The sequence below is a fragment of the Desmodus rotundus genome, chromosome X (assembly GCF_022682495.2).
Source record: "Desmodus rotundus isolate HL8 chromosome X, HLdesRot8A.1, whole genome shotgun sequence".
NCBI lineage: Eukaryota > Metazoa > Chordata > Mammalia > Chiroptera > Phyllostomidae > Desmodus > Desmodus rotundus.
The window spans coordinates 59,861,765-59,889,677 of NC_071400.1; the positions used below are offsets into that span (position 1 = coordinate 59,861,765).

The 27,913-nt window shown below is 44.9% G+C and overlaps 1 protein-coding gene and 1 pseudogene across 2 annotated transcripts; both read left to right on the plus strand.

The window, feature by feature from the left end:
* Window positions 1–106: 106 nt before the first annotated feature.
* On the plus strand, window positions 107–27,913 carry NSDHL (NAD(P) dependent 3-beta-hydroxysteroid dehydrogenase NSDHL). Its single transcript, XM_024551188.3, has 8 exons — window positions 107–260; window positions 9,362–9,467; window positions 13,361–13,519; window positions 16,069–16,215; window positions 21,548–21,676; window positions 24,792–24,934; window positions 26,229–26,331; window positions 27,497–27,913. Exons 2-8 carry the CDS (start codon window positions 9,405–9,407, stop codon window positions 27,827–27,829), a joined length of 1,077 nt encoding a protein of 358 aa, XP_024406956.2. The 5' UTR covers window positions 107–260; window positions 9,362–9,404; the 3' UTR covers window positions 27,830–27,913.
* LOC112296301 (large ribosomal subunit protein uL6 pseudogene) lies at window positions 7,388–8,279 on the plus strand (annotated as a pseudogene). Its single transcript, XR_011650755.1, has 2 exons — window positions 7,388–7,395; window positions 7,677–8,279. The product of XR_011650755.1 is annotated as a large ribosomal subunit protein uL6 pseudogene (transcript).

Here is a 27,913-nt window from a genome sequence, read left to right on the forward strand (position 1 = left end):
TGGGACTAACCTGACGAAGGCCCAGCCTAACGCCGGCAGTGGCGCGCTGTAGGCGGAGCCGTGGCCTCGTTTGGCAGGATCACGCCACAGGCGCCGATTGGCTGAGCCCGCGCCCAGCCACGCCAGTCCGAGTGTTGGAAGAGCTTCCTAGAGCCTCAGCCCACGGCTGGCTGCGAGAAAAACGTGGCGGCTGGCGGCCGGAGCTCAGTGGATGAGGCCTGCAGTGTGGTGAAACCGGCAAGGGGCACTTCTACGTACAAGTAAGGGTTGCGACCTCTCCCCCTTGGAGGCTGCCTTGTGTTGGCGACTGGGCAGGAACGCGAGGGGCTGGGTGGGGCGGTCCGGGTCGGGGCTTTTTGGTCTGGCCTAAGACTGAGTTAGGGTCGGTGGGCCCCAAATAGATTAGAGAACCTTACGTGTTGGAGTGGAGACTATTCATGGAGAAACTGAGACCCAGAGAAGGGAAGGGACATGCCGAGCATTGTCGCACAGGTTCCGGCGGCTGGGACTCAGAAGCTGAATCCAGCTGAGGCTTTCTTTGAAGGTGTCCCTTTGAGAGCATTCCCTCCCCTCACCAGATTCCAAGAGAGACTCACTTGAGTTCACCCCTGGCGAAAAGCAGCCCAGGAAGCTAGCTGGGGTCCTGGGAACGGACTTTGAAGGGAGTGAAGGAGATACGAGCGAACGTGAATGAGAGAGAGAGAGGTCATCACAATACACTCTTTTTGACACCCAAACACTCAAAGGCGGATAGGGAGGAGTATTCCAGGCCTAGACACCCTCATAAATAAAGCCGCAGAGGAGTTTTGGAAGTGTAAGGCATGCTTGGAGAATTATAGGGGGGCGTCTGCAAGGGTTTGGGCTGAAACGGAGCAGCAGCAGTGGAACTAGAAGTCCAGCGTCAGCCTTCCTCAACCAGTCCCGTGTTAAGAGCTCTGCGTGACTCTCAGCCCATACCTGCTTCCCCTCTGGACATTGGAGTAGTTTTCAGGGAGGCAGGGGTCAGAGCAGAAGTTTCTCAGGCTGAGAAAGGCCTGAGGTTTATTAGCGTCCCTTAAATGAAAGTGTTCGAACGTGTACCCTTTGCCCTCTTCCCCTCTGAGCATGAACCAAGTCCAAACCTTTGTGTCATACATTTTTTTCCCTGTCCCCTCATTAACGAGCCGCCAAATTCTATCAGTTCTCCCCCTTAGGTGCCATTTCTTTTCTTCTTTTCCACCTCTGGTGCTCCACTCCCGATGTGAGCCTTTATCATCATCCTCCCAAATAGTCCAAGGCCAAGTTCTCACCTTAGTCTGCAAGGCCTGTCATGACATGCCCTCTCCTCTCCCCAGACCATCCAGCCCTGGGACACGGGCTTCCTTGCTGGGCCTCAAAAGCACAGACACACTCCTACCTCAGAACTTTTGCTGCAACTGTTCTTTCTGCCTCCTTGGTCCACTTCTCCCCCCTCCCATCTTTGCTTTACTGTTAATGAGGCACCCTAAGTACCCTGTCTAGCACTGCAGCCCCCAGCACACCCAAACCCCACACCGTGCTCTACTTTTTTCCCCATAGTACTTCCACTTTCTAACCTGTGGTATATTTTACTTATTTTGTTTTTTATTGCTCCTCCAGCAGAAGGTTAGTTCTGTGCGGGCAGATATCTTTGCTTTGTTCACTGCTGGCACTCCAGTACCTGCAACAGTGAGGGACCCATATTAGGTGCTCAGTAAATCTTGGTTGAAAGACTGGTGAGTAATCCTTCTATTTGCTGTTCCTCACTTATTTAGTCCACCCTGTTCTACCAGGTTAATTTTCCCTGTGAACAGCTCTGGCCAGATCGCCTCCATGCTTTTAAACTCTCAGTGGTTCCCTTGACTACAGAGTAAAGTCCAAACTCAGCCTAGCATCTGAGACTCCTGCCCAGTTTTGCCTCTGCTAGTCTTTCTTACTTCCTGTCCCTCCACACCTTCCCAGTCAGTCTGTAGGTGGCAGCCTGGCAGAGTAGAAGCAACAACTACAAGTTCTCTCTTGATCGTGTACCAGCTATGTGACTTTGGGCAGGTCACTTAACTTCTCTGAGCCTCAGTTTCTCATCTGTTGAATGAGACCAGTACTGTCTCCCAAACTGGATGCTTTTTGGATCTTATTGGCATAATATTTATAAAAGGGTCTGACATTTAGCAAATCTTCATGTAATATTAGTTGTTTTTTTTTTTTCCCTCTGATTTGTTCTTGTCATTCCACCTACCTGGCATACTCGGAACCACAGACTTTGCTAAAATCCCTTCTCCACACTGCAGCCAGAGTGATCTTTCTGATGTTAACATTCACCCTTGCTTACAGCGTCCAGGGGCTCTCTCCCACATCTCCTCCTAGGGTAACTCTTTAACTTGATAAACAGCCTACGTGTGCTCTCAGTTTTGCTCCCAGTCTTGCTTCACACTCAACATGACACAACTTGTCATAGTTTCCAGAACATACTGGCTCTGTACTGTCACCCCATCATTGTCACCCTGGGACTTGGAATGTCTTTTAGGACACCTGCCCTTTCTACTTGACTCACTTCTCCGGGGCCTTGAGAGCTCGGCTCAGGGATTGCCTTCTAGGCCAGGCTCTCCTAGGTCTGTTTCATCATGAAGTGGTGGGCTCCTTGTCTTGTGCAGGTTCTGCTTGGCAGCAGCCAGCATATACTGCCTTGTGAATGATGGAATATAGGAATGAGTGAGCTGACATGCCTGGCTATGCTTTTACAAGGTGCAGTGTCCTTTTGACACCTGGGACTTATTTGGGCTCCGCAGAAGCTCTGAGGTCAGCAGGCAGATTGCTGCCCTACAGGTGAGGTCTTAGACCAGCTGCAGCAGCACAGTTCAACCTGGACTCCATTCCAGGCTCTTTGCTGGCCCTCCAGGGGCTCACAGTCTGGCCAAGACAGACGTGGACGGGGGAGTATAAACTAGTGTGCAAAGTGATAGAATGGAAGCAGACACAGGTGCTAAGGAATCAGCTAACCTTTTTGGGGGAGGAGGAAGGGGTTTCACAGAGTTGGTAGTTGAGCTAGGCCTTGAAGGATGAGGAGGAACTCACCATGGAGCAGAGAGGGAATAGTATACACTAAGGCTCACAGGCATGCTGATGGGTTTCTCAGTGGCCACCACAAATTCACGGCCAGGGCCTTTGTATGTACTAAAAGTAAATATATAAGCAGAGAGATGAATGACAGAAACATACAGATACCTCAGGTCTGTGAAAGAACAAGGAAAGAACATTCATCTTTATCTGGTTTGAAATGGACAGATGATCCCTTCCTTTTCTCTCCAGGACTCAGTAGTGTGGAACTTTCCCCAGCAGGAAGGAGGAAACCAGGTTCATTCACTCCCGTCTTTGTTGAATCCTGTCAGCAACCCTCCTCCTCTTGCGCAGAAGTTGAGTGAGGCACTTGTATTTCACCAGGAGCAGGTAGTTCTCTTCTCCTAGATTCTTTTCAGCCTAAGACTTTGTCCCAGTGTGCATAGTAGGGCATACATTGCTGGTTTTTAATGGATTCGAAGACATACCATTTTAAAGGAGAAGATTTCAGGCTTCCGATTAGTGAATCTTAACAACCACAACCCCTGGAGTGTTGGTCTTTGGGGTCTTATTTTCCCATTCAGAGCTCTTCTTCTGAGTGAATGTGTGGTAAAATAGAACTGAAAATTTACCATTTTAACCATTTTCAAGTGTACAGTTCAGGGGCATTAAGTATTGGGTTGGCCAAAAAGTCTGCTTAGTTTTTTCCATAAAAAGACACATTTTTCATTTGCAACAATAACTTTATGGATTTGGATATTTTGAGTGTCTTGGTTATCTCCTGTGTGGTATAACGTTGATTGTCCTCAATTAATGTCTCAATTTGATCGCTATCAACTTCAACTGGTCTACCTGCCTGTGGAGATGCCTGTGGAGATGTCCAGTGAGACATCTCCAGCACACAACTTTGCAAAACACTTTTGATACGTTTGATCAATCACAACAACTTCTCCATACATTGTATAAATCTTTTTTGTGTGTTTCAGTTGCGTTTTTATCTTTCTTGAAATAATAAAACATAATATGCCAAAAATGTCACTTATTTTCTTCCATCTTCAATATTAAGATGGCTACACAAAAATTCACCAATTTTGTTAAGTTTTTTTAAGGCAAGCTGATATGACAGCTGTCACAATACAATCTAATAAAATTGTTTTGAATAAAGTTAAAGACAACTGAGCGCTACTAGAGCCATCTTAATGGGAAAAAAACAAATGAACGTTTTGGCCAACACAGTATGTTCAAACTGTGCAACCACCACCAGCATCCATCTCCCAAAACTCTTCATCTTGTAGAACTGAAACTCTATCGACTAAAGGGTCACTCCCCAGTTCCCTTCTCCCCCAGGCCTTGGCACCTAACATTCTACTTTCTGTGTCTATGAATTTAACTATTCTAGAGACCTCATAGAAGTAGGTTCATACAGTATTTGTCCTTTTGTGTCTGGCTTGTTCACTTAGCTTAATGTCCCCAAGGTTCTCATTGCACTTAACATAATGTCCTCAAGGTCCATACATCTTATAACGTGTGTTAGAATTTCTCCTTTTTTAAAAAATCGTCACCCAAGTATATGTTTACTGTTGATTTGAGAGAGAGAGGAAGGTCAGGAGAGCGAAAGAGATACATAAGTATGTATGTACATACGTACATACGTACATACATACATCTATGTAACATCTGTCAGTTGCCTCTCATACTCACCCTGACCGGGATCAAACCTGCAACCTTTTGGTGTACAGGATAATGCTCCATCCAACTGAGCCACCCAGCCAGGGCATAATTTCTCATTGTTTAAATGTTTGTTTTGGTGAATTGTGGTAAGAACACTGAACATGAACTCTGTCCTCTTAGGAAGTGTGTGAGTGTATAATACAATATTGTTGGCTCCAGATACAGTGCTGTGCAGCTCATCTCTAGAACTTATTTATCTTGGTTAACTGAAACTTTCTGCTCATTGTGCAGTGAACTCCCCGTTTCCTCCTCCCCCAGATCCTGATAATCAGCATTCCACTCTTTGCTTCTATGATTTTGACTATTTTAGATACGCCATATAAGTAAAATCATGCAGTACTTACCTTTCTGTGACTGGCTTATTTCACTTAGCATTATGTCCTCAAAGTTCACCCATGCTGTCACATTGTAGAATTACCTTCTTTTTTAAGGCTGAATAGTTTGCCATTGTATGCATATACTACATTTTCGTTATCCGTTTATCTGTCGATATTTAGGTTCTTTCCATCTTGGCTATTGTGAATAATGCTGCAATAAGCTTAGGAGTGCTCATATCTCTTTGAGACCCTGGTTTTAATTCTTTTGAGTATATACACAGAAGTGGAATTGCTGGGTCATGTGATAATTCTATTTTTAATTTTTTAAGGAACCTCCATACTCTTTCCCATAGCAGCTGCCCCGTTTTACATTCCCACCAGTAGTACATAACGGTTCCAGTTTTCCACATCCTAACCAAAACTTGTTATTTTCTGTTTCGGGGGGGGGGTTGTTTTGTTTTTTTTTAAATAACAGCCATCCCAGTGCATGTGAGGTGGTATCTCATTGTGGTTTTGATTTGCATTTCCCTAATGACTAGTGATAATGAGCAACTTCTCATGTGCTTCTTGGCCATCTGTAAAGTCTATCTTTTTTTGAGAAATGTGTGTTCAGTCAGAGCTATTCCTGGTGTTCATTTTAACCCAAGTGTAGTATCACATGGGAGATTTAGGTTGGGTGGGTTGCCAGTGGGATCTGACTCATTCCTCAGGATAGTCTTGGGTACCCTAGCCCCTAGAGACAACTAAAATATCACCAGAATTCTTACCTGGTTCATAGTATTCACAGACTTTGAAATATTTGTGTATAATTTGATACAACATAGATTTGGCTTTGTTTTTGTTTTCACAAGAGGCTGGTTTGCTGAGAGTTGCAGGAGCCTTGTTTGAATGGTATGGATACGTCGGGGGGCAGGATGTGTTTCTTCTTTCACCGCCTACATCCTCCCCTTGAGGTGGAAGGTGGGCAGGCTTTAAGATTTCTTGCTTTTCTAGTAGGGCAGGTAGACTATGGAATTAGCAGCTCTGCTGTTTGAGGGGGGGGGTTGTGTTTTTTTTATGTATTTATTTTTAGAGCGAGGGGAAGGGAAGAAGAAAGAGAGGGAGAGAAACATCAATGTGTGGTTGCTTCTCACATGCCCCCTACTGGGGACCTGGCCCAGAACCCAGGCATGTGCCCTGACTGCGAATCAAACCAGCGACCCTTTTGTTCGCAGGCCCGCGCTCAACCCACTGAGCTACGCCAGCCAGGGCTCTGGTGTTTTTGAAAAATATTTTATTGATTATGCTATTAGAGTTTTCCCATGTATTCCCCTTCCCCCAGTACCCCCCTTCCACCAGTATTCCCCCACCTTAGTTCATATCCATGGATCATATATATAAGTTCTTTGACTTCTCCATTTCCCATCCTGTTCTTTTTTTTAAACAGGCTATATGTTTTTTTTATTTTTTATTTTTTAAATTTTGTTGTTGTTCGAGTACAGTTGTCTGCATTTTCCTACCCCAGCCATCCATCCTCACCTCCCTCCCCTAATTCCACCCCCCTTGATTTTGCCCATGTGTCCTTCATACTAGTTCCTGTAAACCCCTCTCCCCACTGTCCCCTCCCCACTCCCCTATGGCTATTGTTAGATTTTTCTAAACTTCAATGTCTCTGGGTATATTTTGTTTGCTTTTTTCTTTTGTTGATTATGTTCCAGTTAAAGGTGAGATCATATGGTATTTGTCCCTCACCGCCTGGCTTATTTCACTTAGCATAATGCTCTCCAGTTCCATCCATGCCGTTTGAATTTCACTACTGTGGAGAATACTTGTGTTGATTTCCTAGGGCCGCTGCAACAAATGACCACACACTGGGGGTCTTAAAACAACAGACATTTCTTCTCTCCTGGTGCTGGAGGCCTAAAATCCAGGAGTGAGCTGGGCCCTGCTCCCTCTGGAGGCTCTAGGGGAGGGCTCTTCCTGCCTCTTCTAGCTTCTGGCGGCATTCCTGGACTTGGACTGCACCACTGCCAATGCCATCTGTCATGTCACTTCCTCATGCTTCCCTGAGGATCTGGGGAGATTGAGTGAGAAGCCAGCAGTGGCTATTTGTGTGTGTGAGTATAGCACCAACAGAAAAATGACAAACCTGTTTGCCCCCTTGAAACTCTTGCATCTTAGTTAAGTGCCCTTGTGTATGTGGTGGAGGGCAGGAGGGGTCTGCATGGGCATGTACACACTCCAAGTGCTCATGGGTCAGTGGATATGTGAGTGCCTGCTTTGTGCCAGGCACTGGGCTTCATGCTGAGATGCTGCAGTGAGGAAGACAGAATTCCTAGCACGTGCTGCTAGACCTTGCTGCAAGTGGCTAAAAACTCGTTCTCCAGCTGATAACACACTGAGCCAAATGAGTCAAAGCTCACCAGTCACGTCTGTTTAGGGTGGACAGATGACAGGGGCCCCTACCAACACAAGGAGGACTATGGGATAAAGACAGAGATGGGATAGGCGTAGAACTACAGGTCGGCTTACACATTGTGAAAAGATCTATAAAAAGTGAAGTTTTGGTTCTTTGCCACTTCCACTGCAAGGATGAAGAATCCCCGAGAATGTCGACATCACTCTGAAGGGCTGCAGTTATTGTGAAGGCCCCAGAGACACCCTGCGGAAGAACTTCAACCACATCAACGTAGAACTAAGTCTCCTTGGAAAGAAAAAGAAGAGGTTCCAGGTTGACAAATGGTGGGGAAATAGAAAGGAGCTGGCCACCGTTCGCACGATCTGCAGTCATGTACAGAACGTGATCAAGGGTGTTACACTGGGCTTCCGTTACAAGATGAGTCCGTACACTCACTTCCCCATGAACGTTGTTATTCAGGAGAATGGTTCTCTTGTTGAAATCCAAAATTTCTTGGGCAAAAAATATATGCACAGGGTTCGGATGAGGTCAGGTGTTGCTTGTTCAGTATCTCAGGCCCAGAAAGATGAGTTGATTCTGGAAGGAAATGACATTGAACTTGTATCAAATTCAGCTGCTTTGATTCAGCAGGCCACAACAGTTGAAAACAAAGATATCAGAAAATTTTGGGGTAGTATCTATATTTCTGAAAAAGGAACAGTTCAGCAGGCTGATGAATAAGATCTAAGTTGTCCAGGTATAGAAACAGCAAGACGCTGAATGATTCCTCACACTTACTTGATATATTCCTTACATTTATTTGTGTAATTTTAAAGATGCAATAAAATCTGTGTATTGAAAAAAAGGTGAAGTTTGGAAATATATTTTCTGATAACTTTCATATATTTTCCTGATAACTTTTAGAAGTGCCAGACCCTGTATATTTCCCCAAGCTGTCCCTATCAGTCATTGAGGATCCTAACATCTGTTTCCAGGCCATTTAGCCACCCACAAAATCAGTTCCTACAGGGACATTTGAGCATGACTGTGTGTATGCATGTGAGTGTGTAATTCGATGAGAACAATCATGCTATTTGAGACCCCAGTGCTGGCTGCCCTCCTGCCACCTCCTCACCAAAGAGTATTCTATGAATCCAGCCCTGTGAGCAGTCAGACTGTTCCTTGTCATGAATTTTGCTGTCTCTAGATGTTCGGGGATCTGTGATAAACTAGTCTTCTGTTGAGTATCACTGCGGGACCTGGTCAGCTCGTATGCTTCACTACTCTCAAGATTTCTGATGGTCCCAGACTCTCCGAGTTCTTCCATGGATAGTCAGGACGGCTTTAATTTCACCAAAAAGGAAAGGTCCATCTCCTTTTATACCCTTCCCCCTCCCAGCATCCCAGGCCCTGGAATCTCAGCGATGAGCACCCAGTCCATTTTATTGATGGGGAGACTGAGCTGCAGTAAAAAGGCATGACTTGAGCAGATTTGCAGTCTGTGATCAGGGCCGGGCTCCCTAGGTCAATGCATTCCCCACTGCACTGTCACACTATACTGATCAACAGAAGAGAAAGAGACAGTAACTGAAGTATGTGAGTGCCGTGGGAAAAGCTACAGTGCCAAAGACATTCTTTTTGATGTGACTGACAAATGAGGTCACTTAACTGGCCTCCCCCTCTGCCTCTAGTCCAAGTATACGGTGAGTTATGGGCCCAGTTATGACCTTCTCTAAGAGAGCAGCCTGCATCACAGGAATGGAAGCTGAGGGCTCCAGCCAACAGCTACACTAAAGTTCAGCTCTTTGTGAAAACTCAGCGAGGGATGGCATGCACACAGAATACCAACAGCTAAAACGTGTTTATGTTTAAATATGTCTTTCAGAAAAGAAGGGTTGATCACAAACAGGACCATATTTGGAGCTGAAATGGAAGAAGCATTTGGCAAGCCAATGAGAGACCAGGTCACAGGGACACAAGACAGCCTGAAGGTGAGCACTGACACAGAAAGGTTAGCCAAAACCGGAGAAAGGGAAAGTCAAGCACATACATACCAGCAAGCTATTCATAGTTAGTTGTGGGTTACACATTATATTTGGTACATTTATTAAATCAATTAATGTTGAATATTGTTTTTCTATATGAGATATACATCTTTATTTAAGGTATCAGTTACTGCTTAGTAACAATGTCAGTGGTTTAAAACAACACCCATTTCTTTGTTCATGATTCTGTGGTTTGGGCTGGGCCCAGCTAGGGGGATCCATGGCTGGTCTCCCCTGGACTCACTCCCAAAGCTGCAGTCATGGGGAGCCCCTGAGTTATATGTTCTAGGTAGCCTCACATGCCTGGTAGTAACTGCTAGCTATCAGCAGGGTGCCTCAGTTTGCCCTCACGTGGCCCCACAGGCTAGACTGGGCTTCTGAGTGGAATGGCAGAAGCTTTACCCAGGGGCACCAGGGGCAGTAGCAAAGCCTCCTGGAGATTTTCAGTTCACTTTTAATGAATGATAATACTTTAGAAATGTAGTCATGCCAAGGTAAAATGTGTTTATGTCAAATGTTAATAAAGGAGAACTCCCCAGGAGGGTCCCATGGGCCACTGCATCACCCTGGTTTGGGTGTGGAAGTCAAAGTAAAGCCTTCTTTGTGCCCCTGTAGTTGAAGGTTAATCTCTCATTCTAGTGTCCACACAAACCAGCAGAGTCATTTGCCAGCTACAGTTTCTTGTATGTATAAATTAGGATTTTACTGATACTCAGCAAACAAAAAAATGTCTAGATTCCAATGGTTATACCAAATATTGTTCTTTCTCATTGATTAACTTTATAGTAAGTAAAACCTATACATTTAAACTACTAAAATCAAAAGAACACTTTCATCTTATCTATACATTCTGTATGAGACATCATGGGATAAAAAGGAAAACAAATGTTTGGAAGAAACCCAGTTGCCTAGAACATTCTCTTATCTCAAGACCATACTGTTATTAAAGTAGGTCATCTAGCCCTGGCTGGTGTGGCTCAGTGGATTGAGCCCTGGCCTGTAAACAAAAGGGTCGCTGGTTTGATTCCCAGTCAGGGCACATGCCTGGGTTGTGGGCCAGGTCCCCAATACGGGGTGCGCTAGAGGCAACCACATATTGATGTTTCCCTCGCTCTCTTTCTCCTTCCCTTCCCCTCTCTCTAAAAGTAAATAAAATCTTTACAAAAAATAGGTGGTCTAGATGGCTTTCTTTCCTATACTTAAAACTCTCTCTGGAGCACAAGTTTTATTTTTGAAAAAGAAATTGGAAATCCTTAAATCACTTTTGTGATCAGGAACAAGATGACATAACTTTAGCATAGGAATAGCTTCTGAAATGTGAAAGAAATTTACACTAAAATAGTTGGGAGCAGTAGATAGATGGATACAGATATATAGATGGATAGCTAGATAAAGTAAAAGTTGGTCACTTTTTTAGAACTTTTTTCAATTACATTTGACATACAATATTCTGTTGGTTTCAGGTATACAGCATGCTGATTGGACATTAATGTGAATTGTGGGTGGTCACCCCAATTAGTCTGGTGCCCACCTGGCACCATGCATAGTTTGCAATGTTGTTGACTATACACATATTCCCTGTGTTGTACCCAGCATTACGTGTGATAGCCAAGACATGGAAGCAGACTAAGTGTCCATCGATAGATGAATGGATGAAGAAGATGTGGTACATGTATAAAATTGGTCACTTCTTGGTTTGGCTTATTACATTTAGTCTTTCTTTGTGTAAATTTAAGAGATATATCCCTGGATTTGCTTATATTTTTCAAGAAAGTTTGAGAATATAAATGACAGTGAATCAGAAAAAAACTCTCTAAGATAATTGATTTTATAACTTTCCTCAGTAACCCATTCTTGACTTTCGTTACCTGTTTTTAGTCTGGAGTTCTATTCTTACTTTCTAGTACATATTCCTTACCCATTGTGCCCGCTTCCCCGCACTGTCTTTTCATGGCCATGAAAATTGGTTATTTCACATGAACTCTAACTGTGTAGCATTATAGTTGTGATTAAAGACATTGGCCCCTCTTTAGGCCCAGGCAGACTTTGTGGAAACCAAGAAAAATAAGTTTGGGAAGCAGGAAGCTTTGGAGTTATTTGGAAAAAAAAAAAAAAAAACCTGAATTTACCTATACAACTAACTTGGGAGGAAGGGATGAGAAGGGTTTGCCAAAAACAGAATTGAATGGGATTTGTGTGTTTAATTTGCCTACGTCCTGGGGATATCTGAGAAATTTAAGTCAAGGTACAGATTACTAAGCATGATGTGATTACATGCACATGGGAGTAATGAAAACTGTAGACAAGAATGGGTTGAAAAGATCATTTGGTGCGAGTGGCATGTGAGGCCTGGACAAATGATACTAAAGCTCCAGAGCCATCTGCAGATGCTCAGTGGACTCCAGTATGAAAATGTCATTCCAGGTGGGACACCAGGGTGGCAAGAGTAGATCTGTAGAAGGGGCCCTGGCACCCTTCAAGTCTCCTGCTTATCTCAATTATATAGGTATGTAAGGAATAAGTGGAGGAATGAGTGAGTGAGTTAGTTTTTAATCAGAAACAGAATTTCTTTAAGGTATTTAATTTCTAGCCCCCCAACTCTGATTTGCTATGGACAAGCTTAGGAAAAAATGGTTGTTTGTCTTCTTAAGGAAGTCCAGATACAGTTTTAGAAAGACCTGAGGGTGTAGGGGGTCCTCATTTGGGGATACTTTTAGCATGCAACAGCCACAATTTTGTGTTGACTCCCTGGAGTGAGAATATTTAAGTGCTTGCACTTCCGTTATTTATCAGAGTTGCAATTTAGCCAGGAAAATGAATGTGTTGCAGAAGCTGAAATGTAAAGGCTAGAGCTCTCCCAGATTCATCAACCTCCTCAGACTTCAGAGAAGGCAAAGCAAAGCCCTGGCTAACAGCTCCCCCATCCTCACTGCATCCTTGCCAGCAGATTCCACTGCACTGTAATAGTCTTGGATATACTAAGGCGAGCAGGGGTTAGGCAGTGAGTCCAAGGCCACCTGGCTCAGCCTCATAGGGTCAAGAAGAAAAAGGGCCTGTCTTTCTCCTGAAAGTGTGGAGCCTGGGCTTGCGTCTTTCTGATGTTTTAAATGCATACTGTAGTTGAGTAGGGGTGTCTTTTGTTTTTGTTTTCCTTGTTTTGCCTTATAAGTGACCAATGATCAGCTATCAAAAGCAAGGAGACATCACTTTTTTTTTAGATTGTCCAGTTTTGATCATAGGAGGTTTAAGTTCTTTCTGAGATGCCTCCTTTTCCTTTTACTAAACACACAGCAGATATTGGATCATGTAATGTAGCCAAAGTCTTTCTCAGTCTCATTTGTGCTCTCTCTCCCCTGCTTCTCCCTATTTCCCCTCTCCCCGCTATGAAATGTAAAAGGCTACCTCTCCCCTCCTTACTGATCCCAAGACAGGAGGTTGCCACTGGTGATACGAACACCAGAATTGTGTAACACTTCCAACTTGGCTCAAGAAGGGTTTCTTTCTTTTTTTTTTTTTAAGATTCTTATTTATTTATTTTTAGAGAGAGGGGAAGAGAAGGAGAAAGAGAGGGAGAGAAACATCAGTGTGTGGTTGCCTCTCGTGTGCCTCCTACTGGGCATCTGGGCCACAACCCAGGCATGTGCCCTGACTGGGAATCAAACCGGTGACCCCTTGGTTTGCAGCCCGCACTCAATCCACTGAGCCACACCAGCCAGGGTGGGTTTCAAACAAAGAAATGGACCTGTCATTCTATTGGCTGATGACATGTGAGACCATGCTCTGTATAGGTTACAGTTCTCATCACACCAGTGTCCCTTGCCTCCCCTCTCTCTCCACAGGCCAGGAAGTGCACAGTGATCGGAGGCTCTGGGTTCCTGGGACAGCACATGGTAGAGCAGTTGCTGGCAAGAGGCTACACCGTCAATGTATTTGACATGCGGCAGGGTTTCGACAATCCCCAGGTGCAATTCTTTCTGGGTGACCTCTGCAGCCAACAGGTAATGGGCCATAGAGCCTTACTGATTTCCCATAGGCCCCCAAATGGAAACTAGTGGACTGCCCCTGCTCAAAGGCCAGACAAATTGTTGTTCCAAAAAAAAATTTATTTTGAAAAATATAAAAGTAGTGCAAAAGCAGCCTGGTCAATACATAAATGAATGGGCATGGCTGTGTGCCAATTAAACTTTATTTACAAATAAAGTTATCCATGGACTATAGTGTACCAGCTGCTACTCCAAAGTATATACTCAAAAGTACAGTTGCTGGGTCTATTTTAGTTTTTATTGTAATATAATACACATTCCATAAATTTCACATTTTACTTTTTTAAGACTTTATTTATTTTTAGAAAAGGAGGGAGAGAAGCATTTGTCATCTTAACCAGGGACTGAACGTGCAGCCCAGGCGACCTGACTGGCAATCAAACCAGCGACCTTTCACTTTGCAGGACAGCGCCCAACCAACTGAATCACACCAGTCAGGGCTGAATTTCACATTTCTAAAGTGCACAATTCAGTGGTTGTATAGCATATTTACAAAGTTGTGCAGCCATCACCACTACCTAACTCCAGAACATTTCCTCCATCACTCCATAAGAAAACTCCGGGCGGCTAGCAGTTGCTTCCCATTTCCTCTCCTACTCTCCCAGCCACTCATCTCCTGTCTCTGTGGATGTGCCTGTTCTGGACATTGCCTACCAGTGTAATCATATGGTGTTTGCCCTTTTATCACTAGCTTCTTTCACTCGACAGAATATTTGCAAGCTTTATCCATGTCATAAGAGTATTAATAGTTTGAATTTTATTAGATGTTGCCAAATTGCTCAACAAAGCTGCTTATGTCATCTTTTCATCCCCACCAGCAGTGTGGTAGTATCCCCATTGCTCCACATTCTTGCCAACACTTGGTATAGTTCGACTTCTTTGGCATTACTGTTCAGCAGTGGTTAGAGTCACGTGTCCTCCCTGTTTAGGAGCAATAATTAGATCATCACTGACTGCTGAAATCAATTGGTAGAAGGTTGCTGGGGAGGATATTCATACAGTTTCAAGTGATCGCCCCACAGATTTCTTTTTAATTACAGAAAGGGAAAGGTATCTTTTTGATGGCCAGAATCTGGCAGCCATCACCTTAACCAGTGATCGAAGTCAACACGCCAAAAGTATTAAACGTGAATCTAATCACAAGGAAACAGACTAACCCAAAATGAGGGACACTCCAAAATAAGTGACGTGAAAAGTGGCATTGCTGCAAAAGACAAAAAGAAAAAAAGATAGGGACATTCTTCCAGATTCAGTGAAGTGGGGGAGGTACGAGGACTGAATACGATGTGTGATCAACCCATGAATGGATCCTAGATCGAAATATAAAAATGTCTCTAAAGCACATTATTGGGGCCACTGAGGAAATTGGATAGACTAATTATTGGATAAGAGTGTCCCATGCGTTAATTTGCATATATGATGGTTGTTTTGTGGTTATTTAGGAGGGTGGCTTTTTTCTTAGGAGATGCTGGGTGAAGAGCTTAGAGGCAAAGTGGCACAATGTCTGCAAATTAGTCTCTAATGGTTTCACAAAAAAAAAATCATATCTATGTATATCTAAATAGAGGGAATTGGGACAAAATATTAATAAGTGACTCTAGATACTTAATTCATGGTTGTCTTTCTTTTGGTGATGTTAGTATGTACTGATGGTCCATCCCAGATCTTATTACTTAACTCAGGCTTTGCCAACTGGTGACATGCTGTCATTATTCCCTTTGTTTCTTACCTCAAATCTTTGCACCTTATGCAGATCAAATGCTTGACTCTTCCTCTTTATTTACTAATTTGCAGAATGTATTGTTTTCTTACTGGTGATCAAATTGTTCCCTCTTTGGCTAGTGGGAGCCTCTATAATTGGCTCTTAAGTCCTTTTAGCGGGACCCCAGGAGTCTTGGCTAGCTTTCTTACTTTCTGGTATGACAAGGTGTTCCTGGCTTATCTCGTCTATTTCCTGTCCCAGATCTGCAATCAACTATTGCTCTGCAGAACTCTGGTTCCTCTTAACAGTAAATTAAACATACCTGCTTTCAATCCCTTTCAGATTGCTGTTTTATGTCTAGTTTCACAGAGAAGAATACTCCTGTGTGTTGGCTATTTGCGCTGTGTGTCATGGTGTGGGGCTTTTTCATGAGATTCATAATTTGTGTCTATGAGCTCATCTTCCCCAGGAATTTTGTGTCCTGAATTGTGCCTCACTCTGTAGGGCATAATGGCACAGATGTCACCTTTTTCTGGATCCCACAGGCTTCTGATGCCCCAAACCAGTTTTTTATTAGGGACTAGTTAATGGGGAGGGGGCATTTAAAGGGACAACATTGTTTCTTTCCCAATGTACTCCTGTAGTTTGAATCTTTTACAACAAGAATGTATTTCTTTGGTAATTGGAGAATTATAAAAGGGCAAGACACCTATGTGCGACAGATCAGGGAGTGGGAATGTGAGGAGGCTGTTTACTTGTGTAAGGCAGGAGTGATTGGTGTTGTCTTTGTTTGCTTTTGCAGGACCTGTACCCAGCTGTGAAAGGTGTAAGCACAGTTTTCCACTGTGCGTCACCCCCACCATCCAGTAACAACAAGGAAGTCTTTTATAGAGTGAACTACATTGGCACCAAGAATGTCATTGAAACTTGCAAAGAGGCTGGGGTTCAGGTAAGGGGAAGGTTGAAGTGAGCACTGGCGCACATTTCTAAATGTGCGGGGGAAAGGGTTCTTGCTCTCCTCCTGGGCCTAGCGAGGCTTGCTTCCAAAAGTATTAGGAAGATCCTAGAAATTAAGCCCTGGAACAGTGGGGCCAATTTGGGCTGTAATATTCTAACTGCATTGGAGTAGATCATCTGAGAACCCTAAGGCTTATTATTATTAGTCTTTGGCTAAAGAGCTACAAAATGTAGATATTGCTTATATTTTTATTGTGACTATATATAACAGAAAAGTTACCATTTTAGCCATTTTTAAGCGTACAGTGCAGCAGCATTAAGTGCATTCACATTGTTTTGCAACCATCCCCACCACCCATCTCCTGAACTTCTTTTATCTTCCCAAACTGAGGTCTGTCTCCATTAAACAACAGCTCCCTATTCTCCCTCCCCCAGCCCCTGGCACCCACCTTTCCACTTTCTGTCTCTGAATTTGATCTCACACAAATGGAATCACACACTATTTGTCCTTTTGTGTCTGGCTTACTTCACTTAGCATGTGTCAGAATTTCCTCCTTTCTTATGGCTGAATAACATTCCATTGTGAACAAGACTACATTTTCTTTCCTCATTCACCCATCAGTGGGCCCAGGTTGTTTCTACCTTCTAACTGTTGTGAATCACGTTGCTGTGAATACAGTTATGAAAATACCTGTTCCTGTCTCTGCTATTGATTCTTTTTTTTTTTTTTGGTATATTATTGATTATGCTATTACGGTTGTCCCTTTTCTGCCCTTCACTCAACTCCATCCTGCCCACCCCCTCCCTCCCACATTCCCCCCCTATAGTTCATGTCCATGGGTCATACTTATAAGTTCTTTGGCTTCTACATTTCCTACACTATTCTTACCCTCCCCCTGTCTATTTTCCACCTATCATTTATGCTACTTATTCTCTGTACCTTCCCCCCTCTCTCCCCCTCCCACTCCCCCGCTGATAACCCTCCCTGTGATCTCCATTTCTGTGGTTCTGTTCCTGTTCTAGTTGTTTGCTTAGTTTGCTTTTGTTTTGGTATTAGGTGTGGTTGTTGATAACTGTGAGTTTGCTGTCATTTTTACTGTTCATATTTTTTATCTTCTTTTTCTTAGATAAGTCCCTTTAACATTTCATATAATAATGGCTTGGTGATGATGAACTCTTTTAACTTGACCTTATCTGAGAAGCACTTTATCTGCCCTTTCATTCTAAATGATAGCTTTGCTGGATACAGTAATCTTGGATGTAGGCCCTTGCCTTTCATGACTTGGAATACTTCTTGTAAGTCCCTTCTTGCCTGTAAGGTCTCTTTTGAGAAATCAGCTGATAGTCTTATGGGAAGACCTTTGTAGGTAACTGTCTCCTTTTCTCTTGCTGCTTCTAAGATTCTCTCTTTCTGTTTCATCTTGGGGAATGTAATTATGATGTGCCTTGGTGTGTTCCTCCTTGGGTCCAGCTTCTTTGGCGCTCTCTGAGCTTCCTGGACTTCCTGGAAGTCTATTTCCTTTGCCAGATTAGGGAAGTTCTCCTTCATTACTTGTTCAAATAAGTTTTCATTTTTTTGTTCTTCCTCTTCTCCTTCTGGCACCCCTATAATTCGGATGTTGGAACGTTTCAAGATGTCCTGGAGGTTCCTAAGCCTCTCCTCATTTTTCCAAATTCTTGTTTCTTCATTCTTTTCTGGTTGGATGTTTCTTTCTTCCTTCTGGTCCACGCCATTGATTTGAGTCCCAGTTTCCTTCGCATCACTATTGGTTGCCTATACATTTTCCTTTGTTTCTCTTGGCATAGCCTTCATTTTTTCATCTAGTTTTCGAAGAAATTCAACCAATTCTGTGAGTGTCTTAATAACCAGTGTTTTGAAGTGTGCATCCGATAGGTTGGCTATCTCTTCCTCGCTTAGTTGTATTTTTTTCTGGAGCTTTGAAGTGTTCTGTCATTTGGGCCATTTTTTTTTTTTTTTTTTTGTCTTGGCGAGTCTGTTACTTTAAGGGGCGGAGCCTTAGGTGTTCACAGGGGCGGGGGTAACGCTGGTTGTTGCGCTGTGATGCTGTACGTGGGGGAGGGGCTGAGAGGGAGCAATGGCACTTGCTCCCCTCTCCACTGGGTTTCAGCCACTCCCTCGGCTACCCACAATCAAACTGGGCCCCTCTGGTGCTGGTTCCCGAGTGGGTGGGCTTGTGCACACTCTAGGCCCCTGTGGGTCTCTCCAGTTACCTCTCCTGTGAGGCTGGGAGTCTCTCCTGCTGCCACCCTAACCCCCACGGGCTCTTTCAATCAGAGGTCTGAGGCTTTATTCCTGCCCCCCCCCCACGCTGGAGCCCTGGGTTGTGCAGTCTGCTTCGCTCCCCGCCATTCATCCAGGTCTATCTGTGCGCGAGTGTGGGGCCGCGGGATACTACCCGCCGCTCTGCCTGCCCCATTCTCCGCCACTCTGAGTCCGGCCCTCTGGGTTTATCTGTGCGCGAATGTAGGGACGCACGGTCTGCTGGTGGTCAGACTGCCTGCCCCTTTCGTCCCACACTCCGCCAGTCTCGGTCCCGCCACGGCCTCACGAGTCCTCTCCACCCTGGTGCCCGTCTCCGCCCCTCCTACCGGTCTGGATGTATGTTTCTTTTTTATCTACTTTGTGTCGGACTTCCTTGCCGTTGGATTTTCTGTCAGTTCTGGTTGTGCGAGGAGGCGCAGTGTGTCTACCTACGCCGCCATCGTGGTTCTATCAAAATCTGCTATTGATTCTTTTGGGTACATACCAAGAAGTGGACCTCCTGGATCATACAGTAATTCTTTCTTTAACCTTTTAAGGAACTGCCATACTATTTGCCAGACTTTGCTAATATTTTCAAAGAAAAATGATTTACTTTTATACAGGATAAACCTGTTAAAATGCAAACCCAAGGGGATATGAATGTTTACTGCGTCATTGCTTATTGTAGTGTTGTAAATCCTGGTTCTCAGAATCCCCTTCATGGGGTACCAGCCGCTGGACAAAGCAGCCCCCTGTCAGCCAAGCACTCCACCCTCACAAGTGTCATATGCCCTAGATGCTGTGTAAATGAGAAAAAGGACTACAGTGAGCCAGGGGTTTCTCTCCCAATAGTCCTGATGCTATCTGCCACCTCCTGGCACCAGCAAGAACAGGAGCTCTTCTGAACTCTGCACCCTGGGAAGGATCTGTTGTAATAATAGTGACCCCTTACACTTGGCAAATGACAAGAAACTTTCCCCTGCAATTGTCATCTGACTTGCTCTTCACTAGGTAGCCAGGGGCTACTAATATCACTTAACAGGTGAGGAAGCAGATTTTGAGGACTAAGTGCTGTCTCTGCTAGTAAGTAAAAGAAGTGGGATTCGAATCAGACCCTCCATTGCCAAAGCCCAGACCCCTTACTCCACCGTGCTTGAATAACACAGCACAAAGCACACTGCTGCTGGCTTTAAGTGGAATATCCCAGGCATCCAAAGAAAATTCTTCAATAATATAGCAGCCATGCACTTGTCACAGCATTTGAGAAACACTATCACTGGTAGAGTTGAAGCCCTGTGTGCCCTTACTCGATGCCATTGCTGTTCTTCCCCTAGCTATGGGGGGCCACTGCTGTGAGTTGGGGTTTATTATTTATTTGGTCCATGTGCAGCCAATATAAGGTATTGATTGCATGTTATAAAACTTTATAAAATGGTGTATTGAATAGATCGTCCTGTAACTTGCTTTTTTCCCCCTTAATGTTACATTCATCTACTGTATCCATCTTGATAATGTAGCTCCAGTGTATTCACTAAAGTGGCAGAAATAGCTTAGTGGGTAACAGTACAGGAAAGGATTTTTTGTGTTGTATTTAGGAGACGTTTCACAACACTGATATCCAAAGATTGTTTAATGTGGTTTTTTTCCCCTGAAAGGTTTAAGTGTTACTTGCCACATTTAAATTTTTCATCTACGAGGAATTTATGTTTATATTGGGCCTGAGGTAGAGACCACATGCTTTGATGTTCAGCACCATTTCTTGTGTGATCCATCCTTTCCCCACTTTCAGCACCCCATCCGGCACACCTCGCACGTTGGTGCTCTGCGTGGGTCTGTGCCTGGGTCTCTCTCCCACTCCGTTGGCCTCTGTCTATGCCCAGGCCACTGTGCTCTGCCTTAATTCAGTGAGCCTAAGGATGAATCTCAGTGTCTGGTAGGATAAGTCACCCCCAACCACGTTCTTCAGAATTCGCTTGGCTATCCTTAGCCCTTTGCTCATCCATATACTTTTTAGGATCAGCTTGTTTAGTTGATAAAACCTGCTGGAATGATTGTAATTGTTTCAAACTTAAAGGTCATTTGAGAGAGAATTGACATCTTTCCAATATTGAGTCTTCCTTATCCATAAATACATAAGATCTCTGTTTATCTCTTTAATTCCTTTCAACAGAGTTTTCTACTTCATAATGGTTTGTACCTCTTTTGTCAAATTTATTGCTCTGTACCTCATTTGTGATTATTAAAATGTCTTTCATATCACATTTTCAATTGCTAGTGCATAGGAACACAGTTAATTTTTGTATATTGATTTTGTACTCAGCAAGTTTGCTGACCTCTAACTTTAATATTTTCCGTATATTCATAGTGTTTTCTGTGTACACATATCCCATATCTCTGAATGGTGATGGTTTTACTTCTTCTTTTTAAATCATTATACATCATTCTTTGTCTTATCCTATCATGCTGGCTAGAACTCCAGGGCAATGTTGAATAAAAGTGGTTAAGATATAATTCAAGCTAATGATGTTCAATGTTGGAAGATGTACCTTTAACCAGAGGGCTGGGAGGTGGGGACCCTCATAAGAGAGCATCTTCCTTTTGAGGAGTATTTCTCAAATGGGCATGGGCATGTGCCCGCATGTGCTGACATGCCAAGCTTGGTATCAGAATCACCAGAGGCCTTTTTCAGACAGACATCTGTCTCAAAGTTTGTTGGCTGTTCTTCTCCCACACAGAATCACTCCCGTAGTGAGGTACCATGAATAGTGAAAGTGTGTCCTATCCCTCGGTTGTGAAAGGAGAGAAAAAAATGTAAAATCTGTTGTTCTAGAATGGAACGCCATAATGTGTGTAGAATCCACATAGCTGCAAAAGATGGTGATCTTTGGATTATTTTAAGGCCTGAAAAGCAAAGGCATTGCAGTAAATAATTTGTATGGTGACTTGCATGCGAAGGTCATGAACAAGTACCATTTGACTCTCTTTCATAAATGACCGTTGTAGTGCTTAAATAGTGATCATTCCTGACTTTTTTTTTTAATCTTCCTTTCTCCTCTGCCAGAAACTCATTTTAACCAGCAGTGCTAGTGTCATCTTTGAGGGCGTTGACATCAAGAATGGAACTGAGGACCTCCCTTATGCCACGAAACCCATTGACTACTACACAGAGACAAAGATCTTACAGGAGAGAGTACGTACCTGAGAACTGGTTGAGTGAGTGACAAGTGAGTTCCGTGAACATCTGAAGGGCCTAGGTTCTTAAGGAAAATATTTGTGAACATAATGAAGTTAGTGTTCTGAGGCCTAAGTACCTAACGTGGGAAGTAAAATTTATGGGTGAAATTCAGTTTTAAAAAATCATAAAAAGCCCTGGCTGTTTGGCTTATTTGTTTGGAGTGCCATCCCTTGCAACAAAAAGCTGTGGGCTTGATTCCCAGTCAGGGCGCATAGCTAGGTTGTGGGTTCAATCCCCAATTGGGGTGCATACAGGAGGCAACCAATTAATGTTTCTCCCTGCCTCTCCCTTTGCCTCTCCCTCTCTAAAAAATAAATCAGCCCTGGATGGTGTGGCTCAGTGGATTGATCATCGCACTGCAAACCAAAGGGTCACTGGTTCAATTCCCAGTCAGGGCACATGCTTGGGTTGCAGACCAGGTTCCCCCCAGTAGGGGGCGCACAAGAGGCAACCACACGTTGTTTCTCTCTCTCTCCCTCCCTTCCCCCTCTCTAAAAATAAATAAATAAATAAATAATCTTTTTTGAAAACACCCAAATCTGTAGAAAATTTTAAAAATCATCAATAAAAAAAAATAGCTTAATGTGGCCAGATACTGCTGAGTCTTTTACAGAAACTGCCTCATTTCAACTTCACAATGACCCCTAAGGTGGGTGCTACTGTCATCACCAGATTATAGCCAAGGACAGTTGATTCCCAGAAATTCAAAGCCTTCCTGAAGCCATGCAGCTACTAGGTGACTGAACCAAGACAGTTTACCTCCAGAGCCTGCACTCAAACCTATGCTGTGCAGGGTTACTCCATTGCTATAGAAATCAGCAATCTGACACATGGACAAAACCAAGGGGGAGTGGAATCAGGGGAGGGAGGTGGGGATGGCTGGGGTGGGGGAGAGTGTTGGGGGGGAAATGCAGGCAACTTTACTTTTGAACAACAATAAAATTTAAAAAGAAAGAAATCAGAAATCAGGCAATTTGTGATGATTCAAAGTGTGCAGGCAGAACTTGGGCTTAACACACAAGGAGTGTGTTTTCATTTGAAATACCTTCCTAGTGGCATTCCTGTTTCCCTCCTTTTTAAAAAACTAAACAGTGGAAGGATCTTGCTTTATCTGAAGGAAAGTTACTTTTCTACTTGACAATCTGGGTTCTCCTGGGAGCACCTGGTTTTAGCAGCCATCTGAGTTGAGGAACAGGCACCAACCCTTCAGACTCCTGGATTCCGGGAACCCTGACAGCAGCTAGCTCCAGGATTAATGTCCAGAGAGGACACAACCCTGAGGACAGCCTCAGTTGAAGGCCATGAATGCTTATAGGCCACAGGCAGCTTGCCTTAGATGGGTAGCAGTGAGTTTACCTCTCCCAGGTGTTTGTAGCACGTCACAGCTACTGAGGGTTCATTCACAGCCAGTGCATATGGAACCAGTGTAATGCTGAACCAGCATGGGTCTCCTCACACTACCTGAGAGTCTGCTGCCTGTTTGCTATTATTCCAGCTCAGAAAGTTGCAGAAGAACTCATCTTCAGAGAGACATGAGGTCCTCCCCAGTCCAGGGGGTGGAGGCCTAGCCTTTTGCAAGCTGGAGTCCTGTGTCTGCCACCCTGCTCCTTGGAGCACACCTGCTTTGACTTGACCCAAAGAGCACTGAAGCTTCTGCTGGGCCCTGTGCACTCTCATCCAAGGTGCCTGGGACTCCCACCCATTGTGTTGAGGAGCTGCAATTGGCAGCTATGGCTCAGACCATCAGTGAGTCATTTGCATTGACTTTTGGCGCCCAACTGGAAAAAAGCAAAGCTTACAAAAGCGTCCAGCAGTAACAACTGGGAGCCTGCTGTCAGCCGCCGTTGGCACACAGTAATTCACTGTTGGCTTTCAGACCTCCCAACACAAAAAGATGGAATGTGGTATTGATCTAGGACCACTTCACCTCTCTTCTTTTTAGTAACAGAGCCTTGGAAGAAGGCATTGGAAGGCTTATTGAGTCATTTCCCCCATTGCCATGGGACCAAAGGTGTGGCAGGAAGAGGAGAGACAGCTGTGGGAATCGGTTGTGAGACCACTTCTCCACTGTTGGGTAGCTGGAGTGCTTGTAAACTCAGTCAACAAGTAATGTAAACTCTCTAGGACCTAAATAGGTACAAAACTTTTTCCACCATAGAGTAGAAATCCTAGGTGAGGTAATAACTATCCTTTTTTTTAATTTATTTTTTTTAATTTTTTTTTATTTAAAAAAAATTAGATAACTCCTTAAGGATGTACTGACTGAGGTGGTTGGCTTGGGCCATCCCATTTAATCAGCACACAGCCCTGTCAGGGTAGGCATTGTCATGGTCCCCAGTTCTACCAATAATGTAACAAACCATTCAGGAAGTTTTGTTACTTTTGAGACAAACCTGTTTCTCTGTACTTTAAGCCCTTAACTTCTAGTTTGTCCATGAAGCCACACAGAACCCAGCTTTTCTCTTTTCCTGGTGGTGGATGACAAGAATAGTGGCTGCCTCTCCTTGAGCGCTTCATAAGTACTAGGCACTGCTCTGAGGACTTGACCAGTATTGGCTGCCTTGTTTCTTCCAGAACCTTCGCCTTCTCAGTCCCTTCTTCCTGGCAAACTTGGGTTCATCAGAGTCCCTTCCTGGGAAGTGGTAGTTAGAACTGACCAGAACAGCCCATAACTGGTAGAAACGTGCAGCAGCACATAAAGCTTAAGGCAAGAGCCCCTTTGTTGGTAGCAGACTCGTGGGAGGCTCACGGCTAACTGGCTCACTACAGTCCCCAGATCTTTTGCACAAACTGTTGCCAAGGCTCATCTTCCTCTGGCTACATTTCTGCATTTTAGTCTTGAGCCCAAACCCAAGCCTTTGGACTTACTGATTTTGACCCAGCTGTCTCTCCTGCATTTTCCAGTGTGGGTGGTGGGGGTGGATGGGGTAAAGAAGTAGCCAGAATTATATCGTCAACGATGCAGATCTTCATCCCAGGGCAGTGGGTGGTGTCTGTGTCCCCTGTGGGAGGTACTGCTTAGCTGGAGCGGCATGTCCACCATAGACACGCTCCTTCTGCTCTCCTACAGGAAGTCCTGGATGCCAATGATCCTGAGAGGAATTTTTTAACCACAGCCATCCGCCCCCATGGCATTTTTGGTCCAAGGGACCCCCAGCTGGTCCCCATCCTTATTGAGGCAGCCAGAAAAGGCAAGATGAAGTTCATGATTGGGTAAGTTGGCCCATACTTGCTCTTCAGGATGCCCTGAACTCACTGTAAGAAGGATCAGTCACATTCAGCTCTCTTCTTATGTGGCCTTCTCTGCTGCCCTCTTTATTTGTTTCCCGGGGCTGCCACAGCAGATGCGCCATACTGGGTGTGGGGGCGGGGAACCTTAAAACAACAAATAAATTCTCTCCCAGTTCTGAAAGCCAGAAGTCTGAAATCCTACTGTGAGAGGGTTGGTTCCTTCAGAAGATTCTGGGGGGGAATCTCTTCCAGTCCTCTCTCCCAGCTTGTGGTGGTGGTTGGCGGTCCCTGGAATTTCTTGGCTTATTGATGCATCACTCCAGTCTCTGCGTCCATGTTCTCATGACCTTCTTTTGTCTCTGGGTCTCTGTTTACATGTATCTTGTTTTGTAAGGACAGCAGCCATTGCATTTAGGGCCCATTCTACTCCGGTATGGCCTCACTTAACCTTGATTACATCTGCAATGACCCTATTTTGAAATAAGGGCACGTCCACAAGTTCCAGGGGGACATGAATTTGGGGAGGGCACAATTCAACCTACTATAGGAGCCTCTTAGGCAAACTGGGAAAATATTTGTGTCCTGGTTTGGAAATTGAGGGAACAGGCTCAGAGGGGGAAAACTGACCCAGGGTCAAGGGGCAGGCCTTCAACTCTCCTTGCATCTATGAAGCTAGGTGGAGGTGTTAACATTCCCCCTTGAGGAGGGTGCAGGTGAAGGGGCCTCTGCAGGTGCTGACAGTGTGGCTGTCTTCCCAACACATTTACTCTTCCTTCCTTCCTTTGTTCCATTTTCTCCCTTTTTCCCTTAGCCTTTCTACCTAGCTGGCCTGCCTCTCACTTGACTTCCCTGCCACCCTGTCCAATTGCTTTGAAGGACATGGTAGAAACATGTGAGGCCAGAGCAAGGCATCAGCCCAGAGTGTCCTGAAAGGAGTTAAGAGCTGCTGCCCAAATTGGACCTCAGAGCAGACTACACCAGTGTTGGCTGTGCCTGATGGTGCAGGCAGGGCACCGGTCTTTTAGATTCATTATTTGGCCCTTAAATATCCCACTGCCCCTGAGGGCCCCAGGAGACCTGGACCCCTGTACATCTTTAACTGTTACAGATATCCAGGTGTGCCAGGGGCTGGTATTGCCAAGGCAGGTAGCAGCTGTGTTGCAGGTAGCAGTCTTTTAAACAACGAGACTTGGGAGCAACCCCAGGTCCACATACAGGGTCTCCATGTGCAGCTGAGTACTCCCAGCCCAGTGGAACCATATCTGTATGCCCACAGAAATGGGGAGAACTTGGTGGACTTCACCTTTGTGGAGAACGTGGTCCATGGACACATTCTGGCTGCAGAACACCTGTCCCAAGACATGGCCTTGGGTGGGAAGGTAAGGCGCCTACTTCTCCCAGCTTGGCAGTGGCTGACCCACCACATCCTCCCCCTGCACATTTGCCCATCTGCAGATTTCTTCTCTGTGTGATTGGATTCACTGGCACATTCCCTCCATGATTCTGCGTCCTTGTAAACCTCCTTTAGGATCCTGTTTGGTCAAGGTTGAGCCCCAGTGGTTAGGAGCATGGTGTCATAGCAGTACCACATCGCACAGGGCAGCCAAAATCCAGAGGAACAAGCTGGGATTGAACAGGGATTCAGGACCTGGTTTCCCATGAATGTAACCTGGCTGCCCCATGGACATGGCTACTCTGGACAGAGTCCTGTGAACATTGGACAGAGTGTTTGCCATTTACCCTTTCTTCCACTCATTACAGATGTCTCCATTTTTCCCCCTTTCACCCCACCATTCTCATGCCTCTCACCCCTCCTGAGGAACAGATGTAGCTGAATCTCCTGGCATTTGACACCCAGTGTGCAGGGTGGCCATGTGGGGGAGGTGAGCATTCACCCAGAAATAGGAGAACACATGTGGGCCCCTTGCCATTTCCTCTCATTCTGAGGGCCCCCTCTTCCTTGTTTTACACTCCTGCCTTTGGAATCCCCTCTATCTGGGCCTCATTTTTCTCTCCTGGACCTCTGCCATTTTCCCACTCATGTAACTCTTAGGGTGGGTGTGGCTTTAGACCAAACACAGCACATTTGAGAAATGTAATGACCTGTTCATTGCATCTGAAGATGAAATGAGTTTTACTATGGTTAACACAATTACTAAATTAAATTAACAGGCATGCCTTCCCAAGTGCAATCTAGGCTTCACTTAAAACCCTGGCATATAGACGAAATTTTCATTGCCTTCCCTTTCTACACCTAAAGCTGCCCTAGCTGCAAGTCAGAATGTTGTCTCCGCCAGCAGCTGACACTTGCGGATTAGAGAACCACGGATATGCTGCAATCTGAATGGGCTTTATATTTGCCTCACTTTGGAGGTGCCCTGCAAAGGAGCTGGGGCAGAGGGGTGGGCAGGGAGTGGCCACTGGTTTCCCAAAAACATTGATCCTGGGCCGAGCCAGCAGCTGTGCCTGAGCTCCAAGTTCTGAATGTGGCCTGCTCATCCCTCCAGCTGGGAAGCAGTCTCTGACTTCTTGTTCTCTCTTCAGGCATTCCACATCACCAATGATGAACCCATCCCTTTCTGGACATTCCTGTCCCGCATCCTGACAGGCCTCAATTATGAGGCCCCCAAGTACCACATTCCGTACTGGGTAGCCTACTGTCTGGCTATCCTGCTGTCCCTCCTGGTGATGGTGGTCAGTCCTGTCATCCAGCTTCAGCCCACTTTCACACCAATGCGGGTCGCACTGGCTGGCACATTCCACTACTACAGCTGTGAGAAAGCCAAAAAGGTCCTGGGCTACCAGCCACTGGTCACCATGGACGACGCCATAGAAAGAACTGTGCAGAGCTTCCACCACCTGCGAAAGGTCAAGTGAGGCCCCCAACACTGGGTCCTCTGGTCACATTCCCTCACCAGTAGCTCTCCCCTGTGGATCAATAAACTAACCTCCTTCAAGTAA

Coding starts and splice junctions, on each gene's coding strand:
- NSDHL (XM_024551188.3), top strand. CDS start 9,405: ATGGAAGAAGCATTTGGCAAGCCAATGAGAGACCAGGTCACAGGGACA. Junction 16,216..21,547: donor GCAAAGAGGCTGGGGTTCAG/GTAAGGGGAAGG, acceptor CTCCTCTGCCAG/AAACTCATTTTAACCAGCAG. Junction 24,935..26,228: donor AAGATGAAGTTCATGATTGG/GTAAGTTGGCCC, acceptor GTATGCCCACAG/AAATGGGGAGAACTTGGTGG.